The 13,641-nt window shown below is 43.4% G+C and overlaps 1 protein-coding gene across 1 annotated transcript in view; it reads right to left on the bottom strand.

Moving 5' to 3' along the window:
* Positions 1-11,702, bottom strand: part of SLC16A10 (solute carrier family 16 member 10) — a 70,507-nt gene extending 58,805 nt beyond the window's left edge. The window contains 1 exon segment of the mRNA XM_035564862.1: positions 11,372-11,702. Within this exon segment, the coding sequence (XP_035420755.1) occupies positions 11,372-11,702 (331 nt within the window).
* Positions 11,703-13,641: the final 1,939 nt, after the last annotated feature.

Here is a 13,641-nt window from a genome sequence, read left to right as displayed (position 1 = left end):
TAGCAAGCCTAGTAAAATAACAGCAGAGTAATCTCATTTTCCTGCATTTCTTTTCTGGTTTGAGTGCCAGGAAAAAGCAACAAGTTGCAAACAAGTCAGCTACAGGAACTGTATAAAGCTGTGCTTCACAGTGGCTATTTGCATCAGCAAAGTATTGAGAGCACCCATACGCACAGGAAGTCAGAGCCCCTACATCTTGCTGCTGAAGACCAAAACAACAACAACAAATTCTTAAGAAATGAATTGGCTAGATAACATTTTTTACTTAAGAGGCGAAGTGAACAAGTTCAGAAAGATAAAATGCTAAAATACTCCTCTAGGCATTTTCTAATAGGGCAGCGCTGACCTTTCCAGATGCTGCTCAGTATCTGGAAGGGGGAAAGCCTGGATTGAGACACTAAGTTTTAAGGACGTTTTAAGAAAAGGAAGAAGGGGGCCTTCATTTGCATGCAGCAACTTGGGAGCAACACTAGTTGCTCACACCTGCTTAAGCCAAAACGCAGCACACTATTCCAATGATCTATTTTTGTATCAACTGATCTATTTTCATAGACACTGAAAGCATTACAGAACAAGCCAAGAGGTTTCAGTGTGATTTTCTTATCTGTACAGCTACACCTTGCCTCTGAGAACATGCTTTAGAGCTCTACCAATGTTAGGCGAATAAACTGCTTCGTCTTTCTTGAGATAGTCATACTGATTTTTCTTCTGTATAGCTTAACTTTGCACTTTAAGAAACCACTGACTACAACCATTCCTGAAAAAGCTCCTTATTCCCAGAAATGACTGAAAGTAATTCAGCACCTACAACGATAGCCTAACTATTAAGAGCTACATTAAACAAATTCACGCATCCCATTAAGGAAAAAGGTACTGTACAGTTCAGAGAATCCTTCTAAAAAAACAGAATCAGAGAAAAGCATTGGCCATGGGAACCCTGCAACAGCCTGTTTTCCATGCACACAGGAACTATGTTCTAGAGTAATGAGAGGCTGAAGCTCAAAAATCACATGGAAGACAAACCATGGAATACAGCTAAATTACTAGCTACACGCAACACTGGGGCATCACACAGTTTTATGGGTGTTTTCTGTATGATCCTGACAGGCTCTGATAAACCTTCAAAATGGAAGAATTCTGACAATAGAAACCCTAAAGATCCAACTAACTGAGTTTGTGATCTCTACTAGCTTGAAACGGTGTGAATGTCAGGGAGTATGGGTTCTGTTACTGTCAGAGCTAAGACTGTACAGATGGAACAGGTACTCATAAATGCATGACATTTTTGTTGTGCCCACCAACAAATATGAAATGCTCAGATGAGACACAGGACACTGAGTGGGAGTCAACTTCCACCTTAAAGCATCCAATTGCAGGTGTCTGTGTGAGCGAGGAGTCAGAAATCCCACTCAAGTCAGTAGAGATCTAGTCAGCACATGTAGGGTAACCTGCAGAGTAGATCAGCCCACCCTGAAGCAGAGGCCTGCACCTGGCCAGCTGAGCAACTCCCTGGATCCCATAGAACATACGGCTGGATCTCCATCGACTATACACTGTGAGTTGAATCCGTACCTTGGCAGGTCTCTCCTGGAGAAATATCACTCATTTTGCAGTGCTGCCTGAAAGTGTCCATGTTGCCCTGCATTTCAACACAGCAAAACAGACAAGCAGGATAAGGCAAAAGGAAAAAACACTGATAAAAGCAAAGCACACAGTACTGGTAGAATGTGATGCCAAACACCACTGAATGATTTGCCAGTAGTGCCACTTAGGAAGGCTCCAACTGCACCCCAGTTCTGACTTTCAGAACACACTTGAGCCCTCAGACAGTCACATTGCCTTTAACAGTGCCATAGTGATCCAAATAAAATCAGGAAAAAGAAAAGCAAGGAGGGGAATAACTATATATAGTTTATCTATTTATGATTTTAGCACATGCCAGAAATAACTGCTGAGGGTGAAAATGAAACTTAATACCCTCAAACCTATACTCCTTAAATGAGAGACCAGCCTAGAGGCTAGCTCTAACATCCCATGGTACTGTTTTTTGCCACAAAAACATTCGTAATATACATGTCTTACTGAACTGAAATTCATTACTTACAGAGTTTCAAAGGATAAAGGCTTTACAATTATGAAATGACTTTAAACAAAAAAAATGAGAGTAGCTACTATTAGAAAAAGTAATAAAAAATTGAACACCAGAGTTAGGTCACGCTGAATAAACTTCTGTGGATACAAAGAGTAATGCGGTCCCTATCAATTTTGTGCAGTACTGCTCCAGCCTTCCCACTAAGCTGCCCCATTCTGTCATTGACTCCCTCCCCACTCGGTGCACACCTTTGAGAGTCGGTGATTTCACTGCATGAAACTAAGTAGGTTCATTAAACTGCTGCACTATGAACAAAAGATTTTGATATGTACAGAGGTGAGAAAACTGCTAATGCTCCATGCTTCGATTTGTAAAAATTAGGGTTACTCTGATAGGATTAGAAAACTCATCTCAAGCTTGCACATTTAAGCTTCCAGACAACTTCCTAACGCTGATTTAATTTTCTAGATCACTGCCTGCACCCAGCTGTGTCAGAAATTATAAGCTGATAGTTTTAATTTCTTTCAAGTTTGGAATGCTATGTTGGGTTTTCAAGAGCCTAAACTACATAAATATTTCAAAGATAGGAAATAACTCACAGGTACAAAGGAATAAGGGGCAATTTCAATTTGCTTTTATGTGCCCAAACCATAAAGGCTTTCTTAAAATCAATTTTCTTCAGTTCTGTCACACGTGACACCTCAAACAAATGAGTTCAAGGGGCCACAGGCAGTGTTTTCACAAATAAATTGAAACAGAACCCAAAAGTCATTTTAAGTTATATATTCAACATTTGGGGAAAAATATTGGCACATTAAATTGACCTTCTGGGAAGATTGTTACTCTGAACCATGATACATACCACTGACACGTTCAAAATACGCACCATAGTTCAGGCTCTTGATTTCAGTGTCACTTGCTTTGGATGTTAGTATCATTTCTAGGTAAAGCACCATTTACCACACCTTCTTCTTCTCAGGAGAAGAAAAACAGCATTAGATAGCAGCTGGTGTCACTAACCGGTTCAAACCACACTGAAACTAGCATAGTACACACTAATCATGGCAACGAGTAGTCTTTCAGTCTCACTTAGACAGCCTATTGATTCTTCTAATCCCACTTTGAACTAGACTGCAATATTATTTGATGCCGTAATGTTTTAATTGTTCTCCCAGCACATTCAATTAGGCAGCAACACGATCCTGTGTTATAAGTAAGCCCTGACTGTACAGCCCCAAAACAGTCAGACTCCTGATGCTTTCAATAGAATTTACAGGCCTCCTGGGGCACATGAAATCAGTTTCTCCTTTATACCAATATTTTCGTTGTAAAATTGTTTATCCTATATACTACTAAGCTGCCACGATGACTCCAGTCCAGAGCAAACTAAGAAGCTCTTTAAGAGACATCTGGATCGTAGACATCTGGATGTAGAAAATAAACAATGCAGATTCACAACAGTCAATCCAAGGACAGCAGAGCTCTGCCATGCCAATACCAGAGAGCACAGACAAAAGCCTCCGAAGATAAGGCCCATCTAAATATCCACTACAGATCAGTCTTTAATGAATATTAATGTTCCTTTGCTTTTTTTCCTTGGATTCTTTGGCTCATAAGCACTCAGTGCAATACTCAGAGCTCAAATGAGGATTTCTCTCACTAGAAGAATCCTTTTTTTGGTGTTACAGTTGACAAATGGTGTTTTGCAACAGAGCAGCTTTCCTACCTTGTACACAAAAACAGTGTTCTTTGTCATCATATAATGAACTTGCAATTATCAAAGCTGTGTTTTGTTCCAAAGGAATGGAATGATCTTTCCTTCTAGGCTGCAGAAGCAGAAAGCTTAAAGATCCCAGTTTATTTGGGATGCTCCACCATGGAGTTTTATCTATGCTCATAGTTACTGCATTGACAAAATAGAAAGAATAAAAATGATTAAGTATTTTATAAATCTGTCACCAAACTTCTTTACAATGAACTAGAAAGATTTTTAGGATACTTATCCAGTTGCATTTTCTATTTGGATCTTTATTAGTGAAGCATCTTGTATTAAATGACTAAAATTCAAACCATGAGACAGAATAAACTCTACTGCCCGCTTTACAAGCGATTTGCAAGAGCACCACTAGTTAGAAATTCAAATAATAATAAACAATGAGCTAATGTGCTTTAAATTACTTATTGTTCCTCACATAATCATTCTTAATAATGCAAAAGGAAAAAACATACCCTGGAGTACTTTGGGCACGTACATACTTCAAATTCAACCCTACTGAACATAAGCACACTGCAAAAAATAGTTAGCAAGAAAATTCACTAGTCCTGCTTACGACAGCCACAAGGCAACAAGAAACTTGCTTTACAACTTGTAGTCCAAGTCCACCTAAGGGAGGCAGTGCTCCACAGGATCAGAGACATGCTGCTAATAACAGCAAGAGGCTGGCGTCAACATCCCAGTAGTCTCTTCCCATGTGTGGGAACTAATACTGATGATTTTTAAATTGGTCCCATCCTTGCTAAAGAGCTGCTACTCTAACTTAGCTATTGCAACAAGTCATTCCTATCCAGTTCCCATGAAAATTAAAGGCGGGATATAAAACAGAGCTCCTATTATCTAATAAATTAGATTTATGGAAGTAAAACAGAATGTAAGATCACAAGGGAATGTTTTCTCATAGCATTATCCTTTCTGTATACATTTGCTGGAGATTGAACTGCAATAGGCTGCGGCTGCTTTAACCATGTGTATTCACAAAACAAAAGATTAAAAATTTGTAAAAGATCTATGACAAAAAATCTACGTTATTCCGTCTACCACAGCAGCAGTTCTAAAATAAATCAGTTTTATCATCAGAGTGCCACATAAGCTTGGATGCAAGTCATCAATCCATCTCCTTCCTTACAGGTCATGCAGCAGAAACAATTTTAAATTGGGCAACGGCTTGCTAAACATAATGAGTGTTAATTGAAAGTCCTTAGACTGGTTTGTGTTACTAGGGAAAATAAGAAACAGTTTTATGAATATTTTGTTACAGAACATGATTTTTGAGGGGTGGGATTTTATTAAAAGTTGTTATTAAAAGTTGTTATCTGTAACCCAGATTGACAAACCCTTCCCTTCTTCACCGTGACGTTACATCACGTTTTTTGAAAGTAAACAGCAAGAGAATATCAACAATTCTGACTATCAAATTTTCTTAATGTTTAGCAAACCAAAAACACTTTCACATGACTGATCAAATACTTTTACCAATTCCCATCCAAGTGTTTTATACTTATTAATAAACTAAGCCACAGCACACTAGAAATGAGGAACTGAAATAGAGACTAAGCTTCCAACAGTAGAACAATTCTGCAGCTAAACCTGAACCCACCACCCTGTTCCTCAGTTAAGATTTCCTTCATGCTCCTCTTCGAATAGTAAACTTCTGTATGAAGGTTAGGAAACACTAAGTTTCACACGACTTCTGGACCCTCACACAAGGAAAGGTGATGGCCTAGAGCAGAGCTCTAGGGGAGCAGCAACGGTGCCACGAGGCGCAGCCACCAGCGGAGTGATCGCCCCTCAACACAGCGGGTCTCGACCCAGACAGAGCTGCCGAGGGAAGACACAGCTCAGCAGGACTGGACCCCTCACCAAGGGAGCAGCAGAGGGACCACTGGTTGAACTAAACATCTCACCACATAAAGGAAACATGTGAGAACCTCAACACATGGCACGGCGTCAGAGATGGCAGGGACTGACTGGGTCTTCTCCATGACCCTGCAGCTTCAGGAGTCCAAACCTGCAACCACACTGAAGGAACAGTGGGCAGACAGTGCAAGTTAGGGAGAATCCAGCAAAGAGCTGTGATGATGGCCAAGGAATGTCTGACGCACAGTGAGACACAGAGCCAGGGGTGGTTAGGCTGGGAAGAAAATCCTCACGAAGGGATATGGGGCCAGTGTGCATACCTGAAGGGAAGAACTGGGAGAAGTTTGAACCAAACTCTACACAGTGGTATTCAGTGGAAGGACAAGAGGGAATGGTCATGAACTGAAATACAGGAAATCCCGTTGAAACGTAAGAAAAATCGTCTTTACTGTGACGGTGGTCAAACACTGAATAAAGTTGCCCATGGAGGCTGTGGAGTCTCCATCCCTGGAGATGGTCAAAACCCAACCAGGCACGGTCCTGAGCACCCTGCTGTGGTAGACAGCTGCAAGTACAGAAGCTGCGGTAAACAATTTCTAGAGGTCCTTTCCAACCTTGGCCATTTTGTCATTACCTGAAATTACCAAATTAGCCCAAACTGCACAAAAAAGTATACAAATTTAGAAGCGTGCTATAATACAGTTTGAGAATGGTCAATCACATTTCGGCATGCAGACCAAGTAGGTAAATAAAAGGAAAGGAGCCTGATAACATTTAAACTTCAAGTGAACCTTTAACAACGCTGCGTCACAAGAGGCTAAAGAAATCAAATAATAAGAAACAAGACTCAATACTACCAGGAAACTGGCGTCTGGAGGCAAAGCAGACTAAGTTAAAAGACAAAAATTACCATTATGGTTAGGCAAACAACACTGGTGCATCTTGCTGAGTCTAGCAAGAGGGTCTATTAATAAACATACAATTTGCTGACTTCCTCTTTAGACAACAGTTATTTAGACTAGCTTAAAATCAGGAAGGGATTTGAGGAACATCAAAGAACACGGGCCAAAATGGATGAATAAGAAGAAACTGAGCAGACTACTGGGACCAATTAACCAAAACAAATTTGAAAATGAAGGGGCAATACATAGTGGAAAGCTTCAAAGCCAGCTATCTGAACTGCACTACATGCAGGTATTGACAAAAAGCAGCCAACATTAGGCTATATCAATAACGCAAAATAGATAGCGCAATGCCATCACAACATGACTTATGCCATAAAATGGCAAAGCCTCATCTGGAGCATGAGGCACAGTACCTTTCTTCTCCATCTTGCAAAAGAATATAGAAAAATTAGACAATGACATAGAAAAAAATATTAACCTACAGCATGAAAATTGGTAAGACTTGAGAGGTTTATCCAAGGAAAAGACACAGGGGGACACACGTGAAAATACATATACACACCAGCTGCACACCACACACACACACCTGTCCTAAGCCACTTCACCCGAAAGCAAAATGTCAGATGACAGACCAGCAAAACATTCAGATAAGGTATGTTCAAACCAAAGAAGGGAAAAAGTTTCTTCTGCTACTTGGAAATCAGATTGGTTTTCATCCAGATTTTCTATCTGCAGCACAGTCCAACCACATGATGCTTCTTACTTGGATTAGAAATGAGAGTGCTCAATAAAAAGTTTAGAAATTGCTGTTTTAGGGTGAGGCTAGGAAACAGTTTTAACAACGTCTAAAGAGCCATCAAGCAACATATTTCTCTTACGAATAAAAAATAAGCCAAAGGAAGTTTCATTTAATAGTTTTAAGTAGTTTTAAACTGTTTTAACGTCACGTTAACTCGTGAACTCTTTCATTATTTACTTTGATGCATGTAACTAGGTTAGCATAGCTACAGGCAGGCACTAAACTACAGCTAGCTGTTTAGTGCTCCAAGAGCACCACCAGTTCTAACAAAACTTCATCATACGCTAACAGCAAATTACACTGCACAACATTCAATAGCATTTTGATTTCATCCAGCTTGTCACCTCATAAATAAAGTACAGTAAAATTTTTGCATTTATGATGATTCAGTTGAAGGAGATTGTGGAGTACGCAGTTTGTCTGAAAGGCAGCACAGGCAGGTGCTTAACTTGAGGCACCTGTGTCTCACATGCAGAATGGTTACAGTAGCCAGTCATTCATACTTTTATACCTGTGAAACTGAAGCACTACTTCTAAAGATGGCCATAAAAACTGGTACAAGCACACCTCTTCCTGAAAGTCTTAAATTTGCCATTTTTGCTGTATTTGCTAATTCATGACTCCACTGAAAAACATATTGCATGCCACAGGACTGTACTAAAATGACAATAAATAAAGGGTCCCACTAATTTAACTAAGCAAGCCGCTCTGATGTGCGCATACTCTATTACAAGCTCATAATTGTCAATTTATAGAAGTAATTCTTCTTTCTTTCATCATATCTATTTTATTAATTAAAACATTGTCTGGATTTTTATCTGTCAAATCTAAGTCCCGCCATCCAACTTTGATGGCTCCAAGCCAAGGGAGAGTTGTTTGTAGACCACTTTACCCTTTTATTAGTCAGACCATCCTCAAGCCTCCCACACAACAAATTTCCAAACTAAACCCTTGTTTTGACAAGTTCCTCTGAAAATAGAAAAAAGGGCTATGAGATTATTGTGATATATTTCATTGACATTGTTTTTTTCCCACCCAATTTGTTTCTCAAATGCAATGAACTTTAAACAATGAAAGGACTGGTTTCCTGAGACGACTGCAGGCACATTTTTCTAGAAGCTTGATACTTAGCATTAAGAACTTTTCCTTTTCTGCAGTTATGCATCAATTAGCTTTTGAACAAACAAGAAATGGATACACAAAGAAACAACAGAATTGCTTACAAAATGCATTACATAAGCTATGAAAACAATTACATTTTGAGCAATATAATTAACAAAATATCGTATATAAGTTATGTTCAAATTTTTTCATCAAAACTATGTCAGAATCAGGTGCCCCTTGGAGAGATTTTGAATTTGTAAAGAAGTTTGCCAGTTCTTCCAGTAACAATCATTCTAAATCCTGCAACAATGTTAAGTGTAGTTACTCAGCTTGTTTACCCAGAGTGGATTCTGCACTCTGGAGATAGCCCAGCTGCCTTACCTGTAGGTACTTTTGGTTCCTCCCACTCCTTATTTACAAGGCTTCTTGACTGCATTCTCCTCCCTTCTGCCTCCTCCTGTTTTGCCTTTCATGCACATTAAGTATCCATCCATTAAAAAAAAAACGAAATAGCACGTGCTATAGTCTACTTCATTCCTCTTTGCAAGGAAAACACAAGGTAACAGACAACTACTACCTTGTCCTAAACAAATACCTCCAGCAACACGCATGCTTCTGTCAACAGCTAAGTAATTTTGTAATTATATTAAAAAGCTGGATTCTGTGGTACTATGGATAAACAGCTGGGGTCCCAGAAGAGGTTATCTGGAATATTTACAGTTCTCAAAAATCACCATTCCAGATTTTAAAGGTGCCCTCTCCTCAAAGATTAGGATATTAAACTTCATATTTCAAAGCAAAACCATACAGCAAGAAAACTTTCACTACAAATCTCACTTTTCAGATCCACTAAGTCCGATTCACAAACTCAAGCTGCAGTCAGTTTGAACAAGAGACTAACTAGATTAAGTACCATCATCGATACCCTGTGAATGATCCGGCTAGGGTTGTCTCTAACACTAAAATCATACTGACTTCATCCATTTTCATCCATTAGTCATCCCTTCTCTCTCTCTCTCTCCCTCTCTCTCTCTCTAGTGTGCCATCTAATCCATCAGTGGTTCAATAAAAGCAACCCTAAGTGCAGTTTGCCATTTCTGATCATAAATCCCCTTTCTGACAAGGTAAATAGTGCATCAAAGTTTTAGTTCAATTTGACTCTCGATCTTATCCTCATCAAGATCACAAACAGCAGACAAGCAGTTTAAGACAACAAAAATCCAACATCAAGGAACAAAAAGCCGTGTTTGACAGCTGCTGCTTAGTCCTTATGGTGCCTACCCTCATCAGGGTACTCTCAGGTGTGAGAAGAGAAAGCACCTTTATAGCTGCAGTTCTGCTGATCGCAGGAGGCACTTCTGTATTTGCAGTCCCTTCTCCTCACATGCACGCAAGTCATCTAACCAAGGCAGCTATTTGAGGCCATTTCCCCTGAACTTACACCCGTCTGAATTTAAAAAAAAAAAAAAAAAAACAAGCAAAATGAACATCATCTGCATGACCGAAACCATAGCACACCTGACAACAAACAAAACAGAATGCAGCTGTAGCTTTTTTTTTTTTAAAAAAACAAAATTAGGAAGAAAGAAGTGATGCAGGTCACCGTGACTGCATCCAACAGGACTCAAAACTCTTCCTGCTTTTCTGAACAGGCTGCAAAACAACTAGGCTACAAAAACAGGTCCCACCCCCCCCTTCTCTGAGGCTGAGCGAAGTGTCAAAAACATGGGTGGAGCACGCCCTCAATCCCACCTCACTTTAAAACCAGTGGCGCAATTACTTTTCTGGAGGGTAGAAAATAATCCCAATCCTCCCTCCTCTTGTTGATTGTTTTGACTTTGACACCATAACCTAACGAGTCACATTTTTTAAGCACAAGGACTCTATTTTGAAAGGCAGCAAGTAAAGCATCAGGTCTCCAAAAGCAGCAGCTATCCCTCTGCCCCACGAAAGGAGGGAGCAGCAACCACCGGTGTCATTTCTCACTCCTGACCTGCCAGTGGCTCCCAGCCCTGTGTGCAGGTGTTTTGGGCACCTCCTTTGACCAGGCACCCAGCCCCATGCATCCATCTGCCCCCGGGGGCAGGCGCTGTGACACCTGATGTGGGGACAGGCGCAGCACCTCACCTTCCTAGCTCAAGAGCTGTAGAGCTACATACCTTACCTGGCACCACAAGTAGCTGAAACACTGGAGAGTGCAACACTTAGTGCTCCACCACAGCTTTCTTACTCGGTGCAGAGAGAACACTTGCCTTGGTTGTTGACTCGACACAGAGATATTGCTATTAAGTTGGGGGGAGCAAGGAGGGAATGGGTTCTTCTCCTGCATCTCAACTTCAGGCCCAATTTGCCCCAGAGTTAAGGAAGACGATTTCCAAAGCTACTGTAAAGGTCTGTAATAACTCCGCACTGCAAGTTTCCTAGAAGGCTAACACCTCTGCAGGGCTATTTCACTGGAATGCCTATTTTTTTTTATTATCATGGAGGAACAAAAACACATGAGGCAATGCTGGTTATTTAAGCGCTCCTTTTTAGTATTTTGAGCTGCGTTCTTAACAAGCGAACTTCGTTATTTTTTTCTACGATAGACTAGTCGCTGTAAAGGCGAGAGGCAAGAAGCACACACCCCAAGCCAGAGCACCGGGAGCTTTTCGAGGCGCACACACGTGAAACTGAACCCGGCTGAGCCCGTTCACACCGTGTGTGCCCAAAGCGACTGCGGGGAGCGGGGACGGCAGCGTGGCGGCACCAGGACACTCCGGGGCTTCACCAAACCCCATCCCCTTGGCCGGAGCCCCCCGGGCCCGGTCAGAGGCCCCCCCCCCGGCGCCCCTCACCTGTCTTGAAGGCCATCTGCCGGTCCTCGCTGCCGCCGAAGAGCTGGAGCATGGAGACGAAGAGGACGCCGCAGGAATTCTGGATGCCGAACACGGCGCCGTTGCACCACATGGCAGCCAGCATCACCACCCAGCCCCAGCCGCCCTCGGGGGGCTCGCCGGGACCCTCCCCTGGTCCCGGCACCTCCGGCCGGGGCACGGCCACGGCTCCACCATCGCCGCCCGCCGGGCCCCGCTCGCCGCCGCCGTTCTCCTGCCGCAGCCCCGCCGGGGGGGCGCCCGCGGGACCCCCCTCGCCCTGCGGCGCCGGCTGCTCGCTCACCGGCGCCATCCTCAGCCGCCTTCCTCCTCCTCCTCCTCCTCACAGCCTCACCCCCTGGCCGCGGGCATCCCCCAGGGCTGAGGAGCCGGGCGTGCGCGCCCCCGACCCACACACGCGCGCGCACGAGGCCTCCGCCGCGCGCCGCCGCCGCCGCTTTATTTTAAAAGGGGAGAGCCCCCGGGGGGGCGGCAGCGGCACGAGGGCTTCTCCCCGCTCCTGATTGGCTGGCGGCTGGGAGGCGGGAGGGGTGGGGGGGGCGCGGCTTCGCCTCCCTTCCCTTGTCCCGTTTCCCCCCCCCCCCCCCCCCCGGCCGCTGATAAGTGCTCGTGCTGCCGCGGCTCGTGGCTGGGGGGGGGGCGTGAGGCTGGGTCGTTAACGGTCGTTAACGGCCGCCTCCCAGCCTCACGCCCCCGCCCCGAGCCGGGAGGAGGAGGGAGTAAACGAGCCCCCCGGTGTCGAACCGAGCCGGTTCCCCCGCGGGTGTCCTCCCGCCCGTGTGGGCAGCGCCGCCGCAAAGTGGTGCGAAAAGTGTAAAAAAAAAAAAAAAAAAAAAAAAAAAACCGCCCCTGCTGTTTGTTAACGATAATAGAGTTAAAAAAAAAAGGAAAAAAACACCCCAAAATGCTAAGCGAGGGGCGCCCCAGCCGTACCCCCCACACAGACACACGTGTACGTTGCGGCTCCCGCTCGCCTCACGGCCCTGAGGGAGCGGCTTCCCCGGACAGCTCCCACCTGCCCTCGGCGCCTTACGCACAGCCAGGGGTGACCGCGGTGGAACTGTTTCTCTCCGGGTTTCTTTTTTTTTTTTTTTTTTTCTTTTTTTAAGAAGAAAGGAAGAGAAAACACCACGCTCGCACTCTTCGTGAAACGCTTCCCGCTGGGGCGGAGGCACCAACGCTTCCTCTCACCCTCTGCTCCCCACAGCCAACGGCCAGGGAAAGCTGAGGAGGACAGGGGTGTTAAAATGACAAGAGTTTTGACTGCTGATCCAAACTCCCAACAACCCGCCTGGGTGTGTGGGTGGCTGGCAGCCACGCACATCACAGGCAGTTGGGGCCTGCTGAGAAAGAGCTTCTTGAAGGAAAATCACCAGATCAGACCCAAACCCCATCATCCTTCCCCATGGCACCTGGAGGGTGCCCATCAGGACCAGGGCGGCTGCTGGCAAATATCTGCCACGCCATTCAACACGCTTGCTGCCCACTGAAGTCTCTTCCTTTTTTTTGTCCCTGTACCTCCTTCTCCTTCCTACCTACCCGAGGCCACAAGGGGAAATAATACTTGTTCCAAAATAAAGCACCGTGCCTTGTTTTGCACAAATTACTCAGTCACTCTCCACGTGAAAGTAGGAGATAAAGAAAGAAAAACACATGAGGACGTAGTGGAATCCCACGCAATAACACACATCAAACAGGTGTCGGATCTAAGAATGCTTGGCTTTGGGAATTAATCAACCTTTGATTTTTTAAATCTACATATCTAGTATCATCCAAATTGTCTTAAAATCAATTTTTAAAAATACACATAAAAATTAAATACATTTTATAGATGCACCAATCTTGCCGCACACTCTGTTTGTCTTGCTAACCATGCCGGTCTAGGTTAAATATAAACACATTGAACATACACATACAACAACAGTAGAATGTGGAACAAATAAATATCCCTAACAAAACATAGTATAGTTGTATCAATTACATAATAATTGTCAAAACAAATAGAACTTTTGGCCAACCATTGGAAAACACATCTGTTCCCCCCAAGGAACAAGTTTTAATGCCTGTGAAAAACCCCAAACCTATCGTTAGCTTAAGTATGTCCAGAATAGTTCGTAAGCAGTTTAACATGCAGAAGTTAACACTTAACATTCTTCAGTGACTCTTTGTCCAAAGGTTGCTCTCCAAATCTTGCTGAGCGTTCTTACAGTAAGTCTGGCTTCACCCAGCAT

This window comes from Cygnus atratus, chromosome 3, assembly GCF_013377495.2.
Source record: "Cygnus atratus isolate AKBS03 ecotype Queensland, Australia chromosome 3, CAtr_DNAZoo_HiC_assembly, whole genome shotgun sequence".
In the NCBI taxonomy this organism is placed as follows: Eukaryota; Metazoa; Chordata; class Aves; order Anseriformes; family Anatidae; genus Cygnus; species Cygnus atratus.
This window is presented reverse-complemented; position numbering and strand designations above follow the sequence as displayed.